The 19,717-nt window shown below is 40.3% G+C and overlaps 1 protein-coding gene across 2 annotated transcripts in view; it reads right to left on the bottom strand.

Moving 5' to 3' along the window:
* The window catches only part of CORIN (corin, serine peptidase), a 207,763-nt gene that overhangs the window by 115,346 nt on the left and 72,700 nt on the right, over positions 1–19,717 (bottom strand). For both annotated transcript variants that reach the window (XM_070397080.1, XM_070397085.1), the window contains exon 5: positions 426–607. In XM_070397080.1, coding sequence (XP_070253181.1) covers positions 426–607 — 182 coding nt within the window. The remainder of the gene's footprint in view (positions 1–425; positions 608–19,717) is intronic.

The raw sequence follows: 19,717 nt of genomic DNA, 5'->3' as shown, positions 1-19,717 counted from the left end.
CAAGAAAAATGCATTGTGATATAATAATATCTTAGAATACTATACAACAACGAGAATGAGTAAACCACACGAAGATGAACACATAATGGATCTCTTAAACATAATGCTGAGCAAAGGCGGCTAGATACAAAAGGAGTACATACTGTGAGACTCCATTGATACCACGTTAAGAAACAGGCAGAACTACCTAACGAGCTAGAAGTCAGGGGAGAGGTTCTTTTGGGAGGGCGAGGCTACTTGGAGAGGCCTCGGGAGCGCTTCTGGGATGCTGATCAGATTCTCCTTCTTGATCCGGATGTCGACTGCATAGGTCTGGTCACTTTGATAAAAGTTATTGCACTGTACACATTATTTGTATGCGCCCTTGTAGGAATGGTACAGTTCAATTACAACCGTTAAAAATGCAACGAAACACAGACACCTACATTGCTTTCCTTTTTCCTGCTCTGGTGAGAAGCAAGTCCTGCTGATGTTGCTGCTTTCGGGTTGGTTTCTAAACTGGGAGCATTTGAGGAAATTGGGCCAGGAGGCGTTCACCATCCCCAGGACTGACTCGCAGCCCTCTTTTGCAGCCTCACAGAAGGACCGACAGGGCAGGAGTCCATGTCTAGAAGAAAAGAGAAAAGTGAAAATTAATATTTTTATAGACTGCTTCTCGAAATAATACTGAAATTAAAGTTGGCCATGAGGGCTGTAATATTATCTTAATTCATATTCACTATGTCAACAACTTAAATTTCTACATTCAATCCTATAACAAGAGTGTCAGACAGCCTAATGTCCTGGTTCTAGAGGGAATAAGCCAGTTCCATAATATATCATTGATCTCCTGTTGAAGCACTGACTCCCCCAGTATTTTTCTCCTTAGGTTTGAGGTGTTAACGTAAACCTGTCAATCCAAAAGGAGCTCTACTTAATGCCAAAAGGAGTAAATGAACCTGGAAATAAAGGCCCCCAAATGGGAAAGGCAGAAGTAGGCCACAAAATAGGTTCATCTCATTTCTGTTCTTCCCTTTGAGAAATTCAAAGTATTCCTGAGAGGCAGAGAGAAGGCTGTTCCTTCATTTCCACTGCCTCCCTGGAAAAGACACATAAAGACCTGTGGCAACTCAGTTATTTACTCAGTTACTAGTATAAGCAATGCATTTATTGACAGTTTATAAAGTCACTTATCTTCTCATATTTCTATTTTATCTTCTGCAAAATAGAAAAATGCAGGCAACTGTCTATTAATGGTAAGAGAAATGACGCTCCGGAGCTTGCCTTTATTCACTGACATGCCATCAAACACTCTGGCTCCAGCGCTCAGTGACTTAGGTGGCTTTTTCTATTTTGCAGCTACAGACTGCATCTCTCACCCTGGCTGGTGAGCATTTCAAATGATTTTTTAAAAAAAAAACTGGGAAAGAAAATCTACATGTCAGTCAAAGCAAAGCACATACTTTGCCAATGTAGTGTCACTAACATGTTTCAGAGCCACACAATATTAGATCTGTGAGACACCTTAAACAACACCTCGTTCAAACCCTTCATTTGAGACAGGACCTGATTCTGGGATTGACTGAAGGTCACATAGCTTCTTAATGGAAGAACTGGGAAAAGAATCCAGATGTTTCCACTTTCAGTCCACACTCTATCTACTGTTCTATATTGTCTGTGCTCATATAAGGACCTAATAATTGGGCTTTAAGAGCTCCTTGATCAAACAGGATCTCTCTTGGGAGAGAGATCTTTTTATACATAAAAAGGCATACTCAGCAATTTCCTTCATATACGAGTGCTTTTGACCTCATAATCTGAAGCTTAGGAACTTGTGTTAAAGCTGAATGGTTCTGTTTTATTTGAGAGAGAGAGAGAGAGAAAGAGAGAGAGAGAGAGGTTATTCCACCTCGTTATGCATTCATTGGTTGATTTTGTGCCCTGACCAGGGATTGAACCTGCAACCTTGGCATATCAGGACCAACTGAGCTACCTAGCCAGGGCCAAAACTGAATATCTTTTAGAGTCCTGATATTCACATAGCTATCTATCGACATCAATATGTCATTCAATTTGTTAGTGAACATGTAGAACGATAGGTTTTGCACTTGAAAGATTAGGCTTAAGGCATAAGACATGTTGACCTGTTCCAGGCAAGTATCTTGGTGTAAAAAGAATACCTGACTGCCATTCAGGAAATATATTAGGTATTTATAGGACTAAGAAAGTATCACTTAAATAACATTTCCTATCTCATTCCAGAGAAGTTAGAGACTCTATTTTCTCAACTAAAACGTGGGTACATGGCTGAGGAAGGTGGAGAACATAGAATTCCTGCGCACTAGCTTACACGTTGCTAGATTCTCTTCTGAGTGCTTCGTGTGCATTGACACCTTCATTTCTCACTGCAGCTCTAAGTGCTAAGTGCCAGTACTATCATCCCTAACACCCTAGTAAGGAAACTGAAGCACAGGACAAACAAAAGACTTGGCCAGGGTCACTGAGAGCGGGAGTGTCAGAGCCAGGATTCACACCCTGGCAGACTGACCTAAAACCCACCCTATTAACTACTCTACTACATGTCAGCTCTTACTCCAGGAATGTGTGTTCCAAAGCTCAACTCACGGGCAGTTAAGAACTTGATAGGCACTTTCAGAGTGGACCAGCCATATACACAGAGATTAGGTTCTCCTTCATTCTACAAACACTTAGTTAAGCTGCAATGATCAGTGTTTGCCAAAGGGGCCAAGGAACACAAGGGAAGGAGAAAGGTATGTACCTTTCCTTTCCAGGTGTGCGATAACCCACCGTAAAACTTCAAGACCAGCAAGGCTTGACTTTGGCATTTCTTCCTTTGCCTTTGCGTCCCTGCCGCAGGCCCCAGTCTCTGATATCATCCGGACCCCACTCAAGCACCCCACTAGACAGCCATCTCCACTAGAACATGACTTGCTCTTAAACACTGTCTTCCTTTCCTGCAATCAAAACTGCATTCCCCAAGTGAGCAGATCGCAATTGGGCTTTCGAAGAAGAAGGATGACTATAACACAGAGTAACTTATAATAACAGATGGACACTTAACCCTCCCAAAGGCATTTGCATCATTAGAAGACTTGCTGGAGCCAAGGAATCTCTAATTAATGGCATTTCAGATGCCATTTACAGGAGGGAAAAATTCATCCAACACTGGGGAGGGGGAGATCACTACAGAGCTAACTCTGGAGGCTCAACTCTCCCAGGTGGTTCCTGGACCTTCCCTCACTTCTGGACCCACATATTTTTGGATCACGCCACATTTTTTCTCGGAATCTTCTACAGCAGTGGTTCTCAACCTTCTGGCCCTTTAAAACAGTTCCTCATGTTTTTACCCCCAACCATAAAATTATTTTTGTTGCTACTTCATAACTGTAATGTTGCTACTGTTATGAATCGTAATGTAAGTATCTGATATGCAGGATGGTCTTAGGCGACCCCTGTGAAAGGGTAGTTCGACCGCCAAAGGGGTCGCGACCCACAGGTTGAGAACCGCTGCTCTACAGTAAGAGCAATGAAGTTTCATGCAGGGGCCCAGCAGACTGCTTTCTGTTCTAAAGCTGTCTTCACTCCTAAGCTGACATTCTCATTGACTTTTCCTATGGACACTTCCCGCAAGAAAGGGTAAGTCCGCCACCGTATAACTTTCACACGGCCACTCCTCACTGCCTGGTCTTGTGCCAACAGCTCACCCACACCAAGACTCAGTGTCCTCATTTGAAAAGTGAGAGGTTTGGAAGAGCTGAGTTTACATGGTGCTTTTGTCACTCACATTTCATACATCAAAATGTATCCTTTAACACAGTGCTTCTCGGAGGAGCAGCGATAACCCCACCGGCTTTGCTAAATTTCAAAAGGTAATAGACATTTTCTTCTCGAAATTCGTTCTGGGAATATACAGAGACATTAAAATACCATTAGGCCTCCCATTCTAAAAATGGGTTCTAAGAAAAATGTCTAGAGTGTTTCCAAATAGCTCTAAGAGGTGTAACCAACAGAGGCCCATAAGCTTTAAATTGCTGGACTAGGACATGTGGAACAGTGAGAGAGTATTAATAACCAGCAGCCCTTTTGAACAGTGAGCAAAATGAGGAGCCATTTGCTCTTGTTTAGCATGACATTCAACTGCCTATGAGGAGCTGAAGTATTTTGCTTTCATCACATGGAGCAGTGGGATGAGATAGACCACACTATTTTGGAACTTAAGTGCCTATATCCAAGCAACAAGCAGACTGACATCTGAAAACAGTGCTCAGCACAGGCAGGGGTCGGATCTGGCTATCAGAATACTATTTTAGAAATGGTGATTATTTTCAATTGATGTGTGAAGTGCCCTTGGTGTCATGCGAAAGTCTCTAACACATTTCAACTAAAGTTTAAGCCGGAAACAGTTATTATATGAGTAATTATACTACATAATGATATGAGGTTTTTATTGCGTTTCCACTAGGAGGGATGTCCTAAAATGATTTATCTATTAAAAACTTGGAGATTCTACCTATACAGTTTTAAGCAAATTTACCAACAATTTTAAAAATTTATTTACCAAATTACAGATTTTTCTTTATTGTTCCCTTTTGAACAACATGTCACCATCCCCCAAAAACTTTTACACTTCGTCTGCAAAAAAAAAGTTCTGATAAGATCTAATGTTAAAATTATTGAATAAGCTACAGCTGCAGAGTAGGCTTATGTGACTAAGAATTTTAAAATTTTACAAATGGCTTTTTCTAACTTTTTAACTACTTTTGACCTATAGAAAAGTTATGAAAATAGTATAGAAAGTTGCCATATATCCTGCACCCAGGCTCCCTCAAGGCTAACACTTTACACAACTACAGTTCAATGATCAGAACCAGGAAACTAACATTGGCACAATATCTTTAACTAAATTAAATACCCCTACAAATCCCCAGTCAGGATCTCATGTTACATTTAATTGTCACATTTTATGTTTGGCAAATAAACTCATTTTTAAATATATTAGGAGAGCTCAGGGTTTAAAACTATCCCCCTCCAGAAAAAAAGAATCTCCCAGGCAGACTCTAAGAGGACCCCCAATAACCTCTGGCTCCTGGTGTGCAGGCCTGTGTGAGCCCCTTCCTTTGAGTGTGGGCTGGCCTAGTGACTTGTTTCCAAACAACAGATGGTAATGGGATGTCATTTCCGTCATAAATAAGAGGTGAGTTCTCTATTGCTGGAGACTCTCTCCCTTATCCGCTTTGAAGAAGCACACTGCCATATTGGGGAGGCCGCGTAACAAGGAGTTGAGAGTAGCGTCTGGCCAACAGCCAGCTAGAAACTAAGGCCTCAGTCCAACAGCCCTTTGGAACTGAAATTCTCCCAACAATCACATGAACGTGAAAGTGGAACCTTTCCCAGTCGACCCTTCAAATGAGATCCCAACCCTGGCTAACACCTTGACTGTACCCATATGACAGACACTGAAGCAGAGGACCAATTCCAGATCCACAGGAACTATGAGATAATACTTGTGTACTACTTTCAGCTGCTAAATGTGTGGTAATGTGCTTTCCAGCCGTGGGTAACTGATGCACTTTTCTTTGGTATCTCGCTTGGTCAGAGGCATACTTCTGAGTTAGATGTACTATTCATCGATGACATTCACACAATCATTTTATAAAAATATATTCCTGAATCTGTCTGTGTGAGGCTGAGCTGTTCGGTGAGCAATGCTTACAAAGTCATGGTCACGGGGAGCTCCTAGAGCTGCAGTCCTTAGTCTTGGGGAGAACGTTAATGCTGGAAGGGTCTTGAAAGGTAATTTATTTTGTTTTTCCCATTTACATTGTGAGGAATCTGAAACCCAGAAAGGAGATCACAGAGCCGATTACTGTGACTCCAGCCCAGTGCTCCCAAATTCTTCACCTCGCTGGCCACTCTTCACAAACATGAGCCACAGATAACACAGGAACATACATCCACGAATGACACGGGAACATGCATTCATCACCGCTGCTGGGGAACACAAACAAGCATCAGATGGCCTGTTTGCTCTGGGGTGGACCAACAACACCAGCTTTCCGCATCAGCACATTCTGCTGGTCTGAAGACACCTCATAGATGGGGTAGAAGAGTGGTAGGAAAGAGGTTCCTTAGACATGGAGATAGACAAGTGTTCAAGGGAATGTTGGACTATGTCACTGTCTCACGCCTGAAGAAAAATAATGCGAGAAGTCAGGGTATTTGGGGGTCACCTTGGTCTGAAACTCTAAAAACCAGGACTGTGCATTATTTTTCATTTGTAATAGCCATGGCTCCAGCAGGAAAGAAATGACCTGCTGGAGTAGGACCACTGCAAAGCCTTCCATGAAAGGGCCGCCTACGAAGGCGCTGGCAGGGTTAGTGCAGTATGCTGGGACGGGTTGCTGTTAGCATCCCAGACTTAAGGGACAAAGGGGACGGGCAGTTAGTGGGACATACAGAGAGTACATGGGAAAGGCTGCCAGAGAGGAGCCATAGCCTCTCAAGTGGGATGCAAGCAACCAGGGTAATCTGGCCACGAAGAAACTAGGGGATCACTACCCAACCTGACTCTCTTCTTACACTATGATGTCCTGTTGGTGGTTCGCATGGGCTGAGCCCCACAGAAAGCAAAAACAGTAGCCACTGAGAACCTGTCAGATGGAGGAAGGTGGAAAACGGATATGGAGAAGTAACGCTGCATGCATCACACCTACCGGGAGCTCAGCAAATACTGGTAAAGGGATAAGATGTAGCGGTGTGCTATAAATTGTTAAACTCTTGTTAGCTTGAAATCTTTTCTGTGAAATCCACCACAGAAATCAGTAAATGCTACAAACGACAGTTTTGTTTTGTTTTGTTTTTAGGGAGCCAGTTTACCAGTGTACCACTGGCATGAATGTATAAATCATGGCACCTCCTACAGAAGGAAAGCTGTTTTTATCTCCACTGAAAGGAAATTACCGTCTTGCACTTCTTGAACGGGATCGAGACAATATTAACTCATTATCTCCCAGCATCACTACAACCACCACTCCTCTGACATGCCTAATTTTGTTGGTGGTAATACCATCGACCCAAGTCCTCAAGTCCCCAAACCTTTGCCTCACCCTCAACCCCACCATTTATGTGTAATTAATCATGAAGTCCTGCTAATTTTACATCTTCAAATCCAATTGTTCTCACCCCATTTTATGTTCTGGCAAAATTAAACTAGTTTCCCTAATATATAATATATCTAGGCTCTTACTCTATCTAACATGCCTTCTTTTCCCACCTTTTCCACACAGCAAACGTCTATTCATCCTCTAAAACCCAGTGTAGCTGTTACCACCCCTCTGGAAGCAGCCATTTCTAACAATGCCAGATGAAAAGAGTTCTTCCTTCCTCTCTGCGTTACCCCCACACCTTGTAAGCTGTTCACATTGTCCAGCCATTTCAATGTTTTCGTGTCTGGTTCCCTATTATTAGGGAATCTCTCAAAGGCAGAACTGTGTGCTCTTCATCTCTACATCTCCCACATCAAACTATGTGCCTGACACATTGTAGGTGCTAGTATGTGCTTGATAAGAGAATAAATAAATTGATAACTTTCTGATATCCTTGTTGAATGAGCTGATGTCAGAAGCTGAGAGGTAGTTCGCTCCCAAACTCTACATATGCCTGGCAAGACCCTCTACCCTCCCTATGTCTACGCCCCAACACTCACATCTTTGCCAACAACATCTGCATCTACTTGCAGGACTGATTCTATCAGGCCCTCTTTCCTACCTACGTCAGTTACCACAGAACATTCAGAATATCCTGGTCTCCCTCACCTCCTAGATCCCTATGTCCCGATGGGTCAAATGTAATCTACTTAGTGAGGTTTTCCTGAACAACACTCTGCTTAAAATTGCATCTCTTGACTTCACCCCGACCCATCCCAAGAAACAGAAGAACTGGTCGGGTACAGCAGTCGGGGTCGCAGTGGAGGCCCGCCGGACCGTGCGAGGAGCAGAGCTGACCAGGTCTTTCCATGTAGCATAGCCTCAGCCAGCAGATCCAAGCAACAGCGGCCTCCTGATCACCACACGCTCCGTTTGGGGAACAGTTGCTGTGTGTGAAGCCTCCCTCCAGCAGCCAGAAGAGCCACCACAGCTGTGAACAGCACCCACCAGAGGCCCTGCTATCAACGGAGGAGCCGCTGCTAACACAACCGCCCAAGGAGCAACCACAGCCTGAGGAGCCACTGCTACCCAGGGAGCAGCCACTGCCACCCAGGGAGCAGCCATTGAACGACTCAACAACTAGATATGTCAGTGAGATCAAACATGGGTAGACAAAGAAATGCCCAAAGGAAAGAGAAGGAGGACTCGCCAGAAAAGCAGCTAAGTGAGACAGAGATATGCAACATGACGGAAAAAGAATTCCGAGTAAGGGTCCTAGAGTACATGCACGGGATGTGCAAGAAGCAAGAAGAAACAGATGAAAAAATCAACTACTTATGCAAGACCCAAGAAGAAATGAAGAGCGATATAGCTGCAATAAAAAACACCATTGAAAATATCAACAGTAGACTGGGAGAAGCGGAGGACCGAATCAGTGAATTAGAAGACAAGGAAGCAAAACAAACTCAAACTGTACTGCAAATGGAGAAAATAATTAAAAGACAGGAGGAGAGCCTAAGGGAGCTTTGGGACAACATGAAACGAAACAACATACGAATAATAGGGGTGCCAGAACAACAGAAAGATGAACATGGATTAGAAAACCTATTCGAAGAAATAATATCAGAAAACTTCCCTGAGGTGGGGAAGAAAAAAGTCACACAAGCCCAGAGAGTCCCAAACAAGGTGAACCCGAAAAGACCCACACCAAGACACATCATGATTACCATGGCAAATGTTCAGGACGAAGAGAGAATCTTACAGGCTGCAAGAGAGAGAAGGAAAGTTACATACAAGGGATCTCCCATTAGATTATCAAATGATTTCTCAACAGAAACACATCAGGCCAGAAAAGAATGGACGGAAATCTACAAAGTGATGCAAAGCAAAGGACTGAATCCAAGAATACTCTATCCAGCAAGGCTATCATTCAAAATTGAAGGGGAAATAAGAAGCTTCACAGACAAAAAAAGGCTAAGGGAGTTTATCACCACCAAGCCAGCCATGCAAGAAATGCTAAAGGGACTGGTGTAAATAGAAGAAATAACAACCTCAGAAAGAAAACAGCCACACACACAAAAAGAAATGGCTACAAACAAGTACCTTTCAATAATAACTTTAAATGTAAACGGACTAAATGCTCCAACCAAAAGACATCAAGTGGCTGAATGGATAAAAAAACATGACCCATACATCTGCTGTCTACAAGAGACCCACCTCATTAGAAGGGACTCACACAGACTGAAAGTGAAGGGATGGAAAAATATCTTTCACGCAAATGGAAAGGAAAAGAAAGCTGGGGTAGCAATACTTATATCGGACAAAATACATCTCAAAGTGAAGGCCATATCCAGAGATAAGGAAGGCCACTTCATAATACTAAAGGGATCAATACAACAAGAAGATATAACCCTGGTAAACATATATGCACCCAATGCAGGAGCACCCAAATTCATAAAAAACTCCTGGAAGATATCAAAGGAGAGATTGACAACAATATAATCATAGTAGGGGACTTTAATACACCACTGACATCACTGGATAAGTCCACTAGACAAACAATCAGCAAAGAAACAGCAATCCTAAATGACTCACTAGATCAGATGGACTTAATTGACATCTTCAGAACACTCCACACCAAAGCCATGGAATATACATTTCTCTCAGGTGCTGATGGGACATATTCAAAAACAGACCACATATTGGGTCACAAGCAAAGTCTCCACAAATTCAAGAAGATTAAAATCATAAAAAGCATCTTCTCAGACCACGATGGCATAATGTTAGAAATAAACTACAATAAAAACAACCCAAAATACTCAAACACTTGGAAGCTGAAGAGCATGTTATTAAATATTGATTGGGTTACCAATGAGATCAAATAAGAAATTAAAAACATCCTGGACACTAATGACAATGAAAACACAACAATCCAAAACCTATGGGACACAATTAAAGCAGTCCTGAGAGGGAAGTTTATAGCTCTACAGGCCTATCTCAAAAAACAAGAAAAAATGGTAGTAAATCATCTAACTCTAAAACTCAAAGAATTAGAAAGAGAGCAACAAGAAAACCCCAGAGTGAGCAGAAAGAAGGAGATAATAAAGATTAGAGCAGAAATCAATGAAATAGAGACCAAAAAAACAATACAGAAAATCAATGAAACCAAGAGCTGATTCTTTGAAAGGATAAACAAGATTGACAAACCCCTAGCCAGGCTCACCAAGAAGCAAAGAGAGAGGTCCCAAATAAACCAAATCAGAAATGATAGAGGCGAAATAACAACAGACCCCACAGAAATACAAATGATTGTTAAACAATACTACGGACAACTCTACTCCAACAAACTAGACAACCTGGAGGAAATGGACAAATTCCTAGAAAAATACAACATTCCAAAACTCAATCAGGAAGAATCAAAAAATCTCAATAGGCCAATAACTATGGAAGAAATTGAAGCAGTCATCAAAAAGCTTCCAGCAAACAAAAGCCCAGGACCGGACGGCTTCTCAGGGGAGTTTTATCAAACTTTCAAGGAAGAACTAAAACCTATCCTCCTCAGATTACTACAAAAAGTTCAAGAGGAAGGAACACTTCCAAGCACATTCTATGAAGCTAGCATCACCCTAATACCAAAACCAGGTAAAGACAACACAATGAAAGAGAACTACAGGCCAATATCCCTCATGAACATAGATGCCAAAATCCTCAACAAAATCTTAGCAAATCGGATCCAGCAGTACATCAGAAGGATCATACACCATGACCAAGTAGGATTTATCCCAGGGATGCAAGGATGGTACAACATCCGTAAATCAATAAACGTGATACATCACATAAACAAATTGAAAGAAAAAAACCACATGGTCATATCAATTGATGCAGAAAAAGCATTCGACAAAATCCAACACCCATTTCTGACAAAAACTCTCAGCAAGGTGGGAATAGAAGGATTATACCTCAACATAATAAAAGCCATATATGACAGGCCCACAGCCAACATCATACTCAATGGACAAAAACTAACACCATTTCCCCTAAGAACAGGAACAAGACAGGGATGCCCACTCTCACCACTCCTGTTCAACATAGTCCTGGAAGTATTAGCCATTGCAATTAGGCAAGAAGAAGAAATAAAAGGCATCCAAATTGGAATAGAGGAAATAAAACTGTCCTTATTTGCAGATGACATGATATTATACATACAAAACTCTAGAGACTCCATCAAAAAACTACTAGACTTAATACATGAATTTGGCAATGTAGCAGGATACAAAATTAACCCCAAGAAATCCGAGGCATTTCTATACACCAATAGTGAACTTTCAGAAAGAGAGATTATAAAAACAATCCCATTTACCATCGCACCAAAAAAATTAAGATACCTAGGAATAAACTTAACTAAAGAGGTAAAAGACCTCTACGCAGAAAACTACAGAACGTTGAAAAAAGAGATAGAGGAAGACATAAACAGATGGAAGAACATACCATGTTCTTGGATTGGTAGAATCAACATCATTAAAATGTCCATACTACCCAAAGCAATCTATAAATTCAACGCACTTCCCATTAAAATACCAATGGCCTTCTTCAAAGACCTAGAACGAACTCTCCAAAAATTCATCTGGAATAAAAAAAGACCCCGAATAGCTGCAGCGATCCTGAGAAAGAACAAAGTAGGTGGGATCTCAATGCCAGATATCAAGCTGTATTACAAAGCCACTGTTCTCAAAACTGCCTGGTACTGGCACAAGAACAGACATATAGATCAGTGGAATAGAATAGAGAGTCCAGAAATTAGCCCGAACCAATATGCTCAATTAATTTTTTACAAAGGAGGCATGAACATACAATGGAGTCAAGATAGTCTCTTCAATAAATGGTGTTGGGAAAATTGGACAGATACATGCAAGAAAATGAAACTAGACCACCAACTTACACCATACACAAGAATAAACTCAAAATGGATAAAGGACTTAAATGTACGACAGGAAACCATAAAAATTCTAGAAGAATACAAAGGCAACAAAATCTCAGACATATGACAAAGCAATTTCTTCACTGATACAGCTCCTAGGGCAGTTGAAACTAAAGAGAAAATGAACAAATGGGACTACATCAAAATAAAAAGCTTCTGCACAGCAAAAGAAACCATCAACAAAACAACAAGAAAACCCACTTCATGGGAAAACATATTTGCCAACGTCATATCTGATAAGGGCCTAATCTCCAAAATTTATAGGGAACTCATACAACTTAACAAAAAGAAGATAAACAATCCAATCAAAAAATGGGCAAAGGAGCTAAATAGACACCTTTCAAAAGAGGACATTCAGAAAGCCAAGAGACATATGAAAACATGCTCAAAGTCACTAATCATCCGAGAGATGCAAATCAAAACAACAATGAGGTACCATCTCACACCTGTCAGAATGGCCATCATCAACAAATCAACAAACGACAAGTGCTGGAGAGGATGTGGAGAAAAGGGAACCCTCCTGCACTGCTGGTGGGAATGCAGACTGGTGCAGCCACTATGGAAGACAGTATGGAGTTTCCTCAAAAAATTGGAAATGGAACTCCCATTTGACCCTGTAATCCCACTTCTAGGAATATATCCCAAGAAACCAGAATCACCAATCAGAAAGGATATATGCACCCCTATATTCATAGCAGCACAATTCACCATAGCTAAGATCTGGAAACAGCCTAAGTGCCCATCAGTAGATGAATGGATTAGAAAACTGTGGTACATCTACACGATGGAATACTATGCTGCTGTAAAAAAGAAGGAACTCATACCATTTGCAACAACATGGATGGAACTGGAGAGCATTATGCTAAGTGAAATAAGCCAGTCAATGAAGGAAAAACACCACATGATCTCACTCATTCATGGATAATAAAGACCATTACAAACTTTTGAACAATAATAGATACAGAGGCAGAGCTGCCTCAAACTGATTGTCAAACTGCAGTGGGAAGGCCAGGGAGGGTTGGGGGACAGGAGGGAGGGGAGTAAGAGATCAACCGAAGGACTTGTATGCATCTATATAAGCATAACTAATGGACATAAGACACTGGGGGGTAAGGGAGGGCAGGGGTTTGTCAAGGGTGGGGGGGATAAAAAGGGCACTTATGTAATACCCTTTGTAATACTTTTAGCAAAAATTAAAAAAATAAATAAATAAATAAATAAATAAATAAATAAATTGCATCTCTTGCCACCATACCCCATTCTCCCAAAGCTTTCCTGCTGGATATTTTCCATTGCCCTTATCACTATCTGATCTACTTTATTTATTTATTTATCTATTTGCTTGTTGTCTATCTCTTTCCAATATGGTATAAGCTCCATTAGCCAAGGATTCTTGTCTGTTTTGTTTGCTGCTGTATCCCTAGTATGTGCAGTCAGCACTCCACAAATATTTATTGGAGAAATGAATGAATTACAGTCCAAGGATAATGTGGTGGCCTGCTTAGAACAAAGCTATCCATAGCAAAGTCGGGAGCAGAGCCATCACTACCGACTCCCAACTTAATCGGTCTGTACAGGAGCTCATGCGACCCTGCTCACCTGATCCCTCCCTTCGTGTCAGCAAATTCTACACATGCTGTTCAGTCTTGAAATAATTCCCATGTCAGAGAAAAATGTCAGTAAAATTGCTATGGGTGACAGCCCTACAATTAAATGTCTCACTTAGAGGCCAAGAGCAGGGTGTCACCCTTAAAACAGAAACTTGAGGAAATACCAACAGATAAACACAGCTTAAATTAAGATGGGTGTGAATAATGTAAAACCACATAACCACCCTTGAAAGAGAATATAAATTCTATACCCTTCTAACCAACATGAACCTGATTCTCATTAATACTTGGCATACTTACCAGGGCCCATGGGATAGAGGATTAACAAATCACCAAAGAAACTTGCTATTGTTAAATTATTTTTGCAGCTGTTTTGATTTTTGTACATCATGAAATGATGCCTTCAGTACAGATCTTTGAATGAATTGAATCACAAGTATTAAATCTAAATTCTAGCCACATCTACATAATACCAAGGAATTATTGAGGTGAAAAGCCAACATACTAATTCACTGAGCTCGAAATACGTGTGCTTGAGAAACTGTCAGTGACATGACAAGGCATTTTCAGAAAGACTTGAGCCTCATGGCCTGATTCTCTAGCTTTACATCTTTGTAAAATAAAAGTTCCAGGAGTTATCTGACTCTATTACCCCCACATGGAGCTATTTTTGGCTCATAAAATGGAACCTTACTTATCATTGATATTTTATTTAAAATGCCAAAAAGCATTTTCAACTTGTGTTGCTGGAGGTTGAATGAGGTTGAAAAGGAACTATGATACAACTGAGCACCTGAACAGCCAGGTGGCCAGCACTGGTGTGGCTGAAAGGACTGCTGGTGCCCCAGCGGGGTGGCTCAGTTGATTGGAGCATCATCCTGTACAACAAAAGGCTGTGGGTTCAATCCCCTGTCGGGTGTGTACAGGAGGCAACCAATCGATGTTTCTCTTTCACATTGATGTTTCTCTCTCTCACTCTTTCTCTCATCAATAAACATACCCTCTGGTGAGGATTAAAAACAATAATAATAATAATAATAATAATAATAATAAAGACTGCTATTTCTAGGTCAGCAGGTAAAATCAGGGAAGTAAGCCACAAATGACTTTCAGAATAGTTAGTTGGTAATAGCAACAAAGTATGTCTTTTTTCTTTGCCTACTGATGTATATAATTTTTTAAAAATTATGATTATAAAAAATGCAATGCTATAATGTTTGCATTTATTTTTGACACCATAGAGTTCTTGGGACAGAGATAAAATCTTTAGTAAAAGAAAGTAACAGCATGTAATTATTCTCCATTTAGAAAAAAGTAATAAAAAAGCTTATGCTGACTTTATATAATTCCTGAATTCTTCAAAGAAATGTTTTAAATCAAATTATATTTTCCAAGTGCTTTTTAGATGATTTCAGGGCTGCATTTACATGGGAGATTGGTACATGCTGTCTTATAAAATAACATATTTAAGAACACAGTAAGCCTTCTAAATTATATTACAGGAAGGCAATTTTGTTACTTTTTTACTAAAACATTATCAGTAAAATTCAATTCAAAAGTAGTGTGGCAATATAGCAATATGCAGCAGTAGAAATTCTGAAGATAAATTGGATGGTAAGGGAGAGGCTTTATAATTCTCATAGAGCAAAGCTTTGAAAATTCATTCCAATAACAACTTAGACGCCCATTTGGACTATTCAGCTAGAGGCCATCTCATATTATGGGCATCCTTAGTAATGTGATGGAGTCGCAACAGGAACACCGAATCAATTGTGTGTTTGAAATGACGGGAAACTTCTACAGTAACTTTAAGTAATGAGAGCTGGAGTGCAGGATCCTTTTTCTAGGAAACTCCGCCGCTTCTGAAAGGGTGACTAGGGCATTGATAGGAAATGAACAAATTGTGCCTTCCCAAAGGCAATTCTAAATATCTCTCTTGTTTCTCTTAACATTTCTCTTCTTCTTCTCTAGTGGCTGAAACAAAAATATGCCTAGGACTTTGAGTTATCTACCAGGAGATGAGCAAAAGCAAAAGCTTAAAAAGATGAACTAAGGCAAATGGAAGATAGTAACATAGCAAAATTACAATCTTGATTTATTATCAGAATTTTAAAATCAAAACTCACAGACTTAGGTGTGAGAAACTGGGTGACAGGGGACAGAGCTGACAGATCTGAAGTTCTATTTTCCACCATGAATTGTTGAACCCTGAGCACCAGGCAAGGTGCCTGAGACTCGCATGTGTTCCGAGCAGATTCACCTCCCCAACAGGATACACTCTGAACACTTCACATTTATTTAGGAAAGAACCTGAGAGTCAAATAGAGAGAAAGAGGGCTTTGGGCAGCACGGTCTCAATCAGCAAACCCCACGTGGCAAAACAGAAGTCCTGCCGTAAATGCGGCCCATCCTTTCTGGAGGCAACGAACCAACTGAGCCACACTGGCCAGGGCTAATCTTTTTTTCCCGTAAGTTTTTAGAACTCCTCAATCAAGTGCCATGGGCCATCATGAATGGACTGGCCCTGAGTTGAACAGAAAATTAATTTACTGAAATAAGCTGGATTCCTTGCTGAAATGTCTCCAGTAAGTTCTCATCAGTCGGTTTAAATACCTCCAGTGATAATAACTCATCATTTCCTGAGACAATTCCTTATGTAGACAAATTTAGTATCTATAAGTTCTTACTTTAGTTGAATGAGAATTTATTTCTCGGTGAGTTTCAATGATTGGTTCTATCTTTGCCCTGTGGGAGCATACAGAAAAGGTGTGCCCCCTCTTCCAGGCCATGGCCCAGAAACCCAAGGACGGCCATGGTGCATCCCGGGCTTTAAAACTCCAGGCCCCTCAGCCATTCTTCACAGGAACAGATTTTGAATTGTGATCCTGGTCATTATTCTCCAGACATTTTATAATAGTTGTGTTTCTGCTCTTTATCTAAACCTTAAGTCTAAGATTTCCAACTACTGTTGACCTAATGTCTTTTTAACTGAGTGCGTAGTAGTCAATATTAGAAAGAGAGTGCTGATCCTCAAGCCAACCCTCAGGAACAATGTAGTGCTTCCTCATCTATTAGATGCAGGACTTTGATAGCTTGAAAAGAGCAAGTTCCTATATTTTAGCTGGTTGTTCTGCCAACTGAAGCTCACTCACAAAGAAGCTAAATCATTTCTGGGAATATCATGTAACTCCATTTAAGATTGTAATTCATTTTATATGTAGAACATTTGATTTATACATGAACTTTCAGGAGCATATCAATTAAACTAAGCCATGTACAACTATAGTCGATATGTTTTGAACTCCCATTTACCTAAACATTTAGAAGGCCTCCCTAACTGAAGAGTTATTTATTTATTCATCCATTCCTACAAAAATGTACTGAGCACCTACTACATGTTGGGCACTGTTCTGAATACTGAGGATAGAACGATGTACAAAGTCAGTTCTCTGACACTGTGGAGCTTGTTAAGAGAGATGACATACACAGAAGCAAAAATGGACACAGTCAGGCTTCAGTGAAAGGTAACAGGAGGACCACCCAGGGTGGTCATAGAAGGTTTCTTTGCAGAGCTGTCTGTTGAGCAGAGGGCTTAGTGTGAGGGGATAGATCCCTAAAGGCAGAGGAAACAACATGTACAATTGAAATGAGAAAGAAGTTGGCATTTTTGAGAAGTAGAAAAGTCAGTGCAGCTGGGGCAAGGCTAATGACACTAGAGGAGCAAGGAAGGCTTCCAAGCCATGGCAAGGAAGTTAGCTTATAACCTGTGTCTAATGCAAAGTCCTAAAAGGAGTAGAGGCAGGGGAATGTCATCATGTAATTTGTGGTGGGGTTAATCCTTACCCAAGATGGTGTTTTTATTGATTTGAGAGAGAGAGAGGAAGGGTGAGGGAGAGAGAGAGAAACACATAAACGTCAATCGGTTGCCTCCTGTACACCCCCTGACTGGGGATCAAACCCACAACCTGGGTATGTGCCTTTCGGTATATGGGATGATGCTCCAACCAACTGAGCCACACTGCCCAGGGCTAATTTGCATTTTTGAATTATTGCTTTGGAACCTAAGTAGAAAATTAATTAGTAGGTGGGAAGTGTGAGAAAAATATGAAAATCTTGCATCTCTGAAAGAGCTGATGAAGTTTATACCCTCCCAGAAACTCATATACCATCTTTGAGTACTCCACCAATAATAGTGCTTATTATTTATGGAGAAGTTACTGTGTGCCAGATAGTGTAGACCAGCGATGGCGAACCTATGACACGCGTGTCAGAGGTGACACGCAAACTCATTTTTTTGGTTGATTTTTCTTTGTTAAATGGCATTTAAATATATAAAATAAATATCAAAAATATAAATCTTTGTTTTACTATGGTTGCAAATATAAAAAAATTTCTACATGTGACATGGCACCAGAATTAAGTTAGGGTTTTTCAAAATGCTGACACACCGAGCTAAAAAGGTTCGCCATCAGTGGTGTAGACCATGTTCGAGCATGTTATGTCAATCATTGTCTAGTGAACACAAACTCTATGAAGTGGGTATGATCAGTATCATTACAGAGATGAAGAAACCGATGATCAGCAAGGCTAATGAATGTTCCCAAGGTCCTATAATTGACAACTAGTGGAGCTATAGTTTGAATCAGGTCTCATCTGCCCCCAGTCTTTCAAGTGCATTCTCTGCAGTTGCCAGATAAATTCTCTAAACTCCAGTGAGCATCCTTACTTGGGGAAAAGTAGAGTGCTTTTGAAAAAGATCATTTGAAGAAAGGCTTTTGATCCTGATAACAATCCTACATGAATTGAGTACAGTACAGAGATACAACCTTTAACTTCTAGTCATCTGGTTATATACAAATTTTTTATTTCTTTCCACAGATATTAAGAATTTCTGCTAAGTATATAGTACATGACACACACACACACACACACTTATTAAATGCAACCTAGTCTAAAATAGACACTGTTTGCCCAACTGGCGTGGCTCAGTGGTTGAGTGTCGGCCTATGAACCAGGAGGTCATGGTTCGATTCCCAGTCAGGGCACATACCCAGGTTGCGGGTTCGATCCCTAGTAGAGGACCTGCAGGAGGAAGCCAATCAATGATTTTCTCTCATCACTGATGTTTCTCTCTCTCCCTGTCCCTTCCTATAAAATCAATAAAAATATATTTTAAAAAATAAAATAAAATAGACACTGTTCAAGTTCATTATATAATGTAGTTTTAATGAGTATCTGAGGTCTCAAAGGAATCAAGTTTAAAACTCTATCATTATACATCCCACTATATCTTTTTAACTTAAATTTTAAATGTTATTAAGTAGCTATCTTCTCTAGGATAGAATATAAGCAATTCTCTGTTATTTGAAAAGCAGAGAAAAATTAGTGTAAATGTATGTCCAATAATGTAATATAAGAAAAATATGTTCGACTTTAGAATTATTTTCCATAATCTGTTTTACTTTTCTCAAACTTATTTTGCTTATTAAACTTAGCTTGCAGGTCCTATGGACATCATAAGCGATAGTAGGAAGCAATGGCCTAAAAGTGTAATTATAAAATTAAATACGATGATAAATATAATAAAAAATAGCATAAGTCCCCAAAGGATACCTGAAAACTGACTATAAATTATCATCCATTATAACACAAAATGGAAAACTCTCACATGAGAGCATTTCTCAGGACAAACCAGGTCAGGAGGCAAACAAATCTTACCTAAAAATGCCCTAAAGACTGTGAGCAGCTTAATGAGCATTTTGCAACTAATTTGATTAAGAGCAGAAACTGAATTACAATAAAGAGATCAAAATGAAATAAGAGTCTCCTGGAAGCCAAATGCATTCTCTTTCATTGTCCTGTTTATGCCCACACATGAGTCCAGAAGAAGATAAAGCAAAAAGATACAAATGAAATTGTTTGAAATGAAGGAGAAATGGAACTAGAATTCAGCTCCAGCAGCCCAGAGTATTCTACATAATTTT

This window comes from Myotis yumanensis, unplaced genomic scaffold, assembly GCF_028538775.1.
Source record: "Myotis yumanensis isolate MYYU_CA2020_CCGP unplaced genomic scaffold, mMyoYum1.0.hap1 SCAF_1, whole genome shotgun sequence".
NCBI classification, from domain to species: domain Eukaryota; kingdom Metazoa; phylum Chordata; class Mammalia; order Chiroptera; family Vespertilionidae; genus Myotis; species Myotis yumanensis.
The sequence above is the reverse complement of the archived record's forward strand: the minus strand, read 5'-3'. Positions and strand labels throughout refer to the sequence as shown.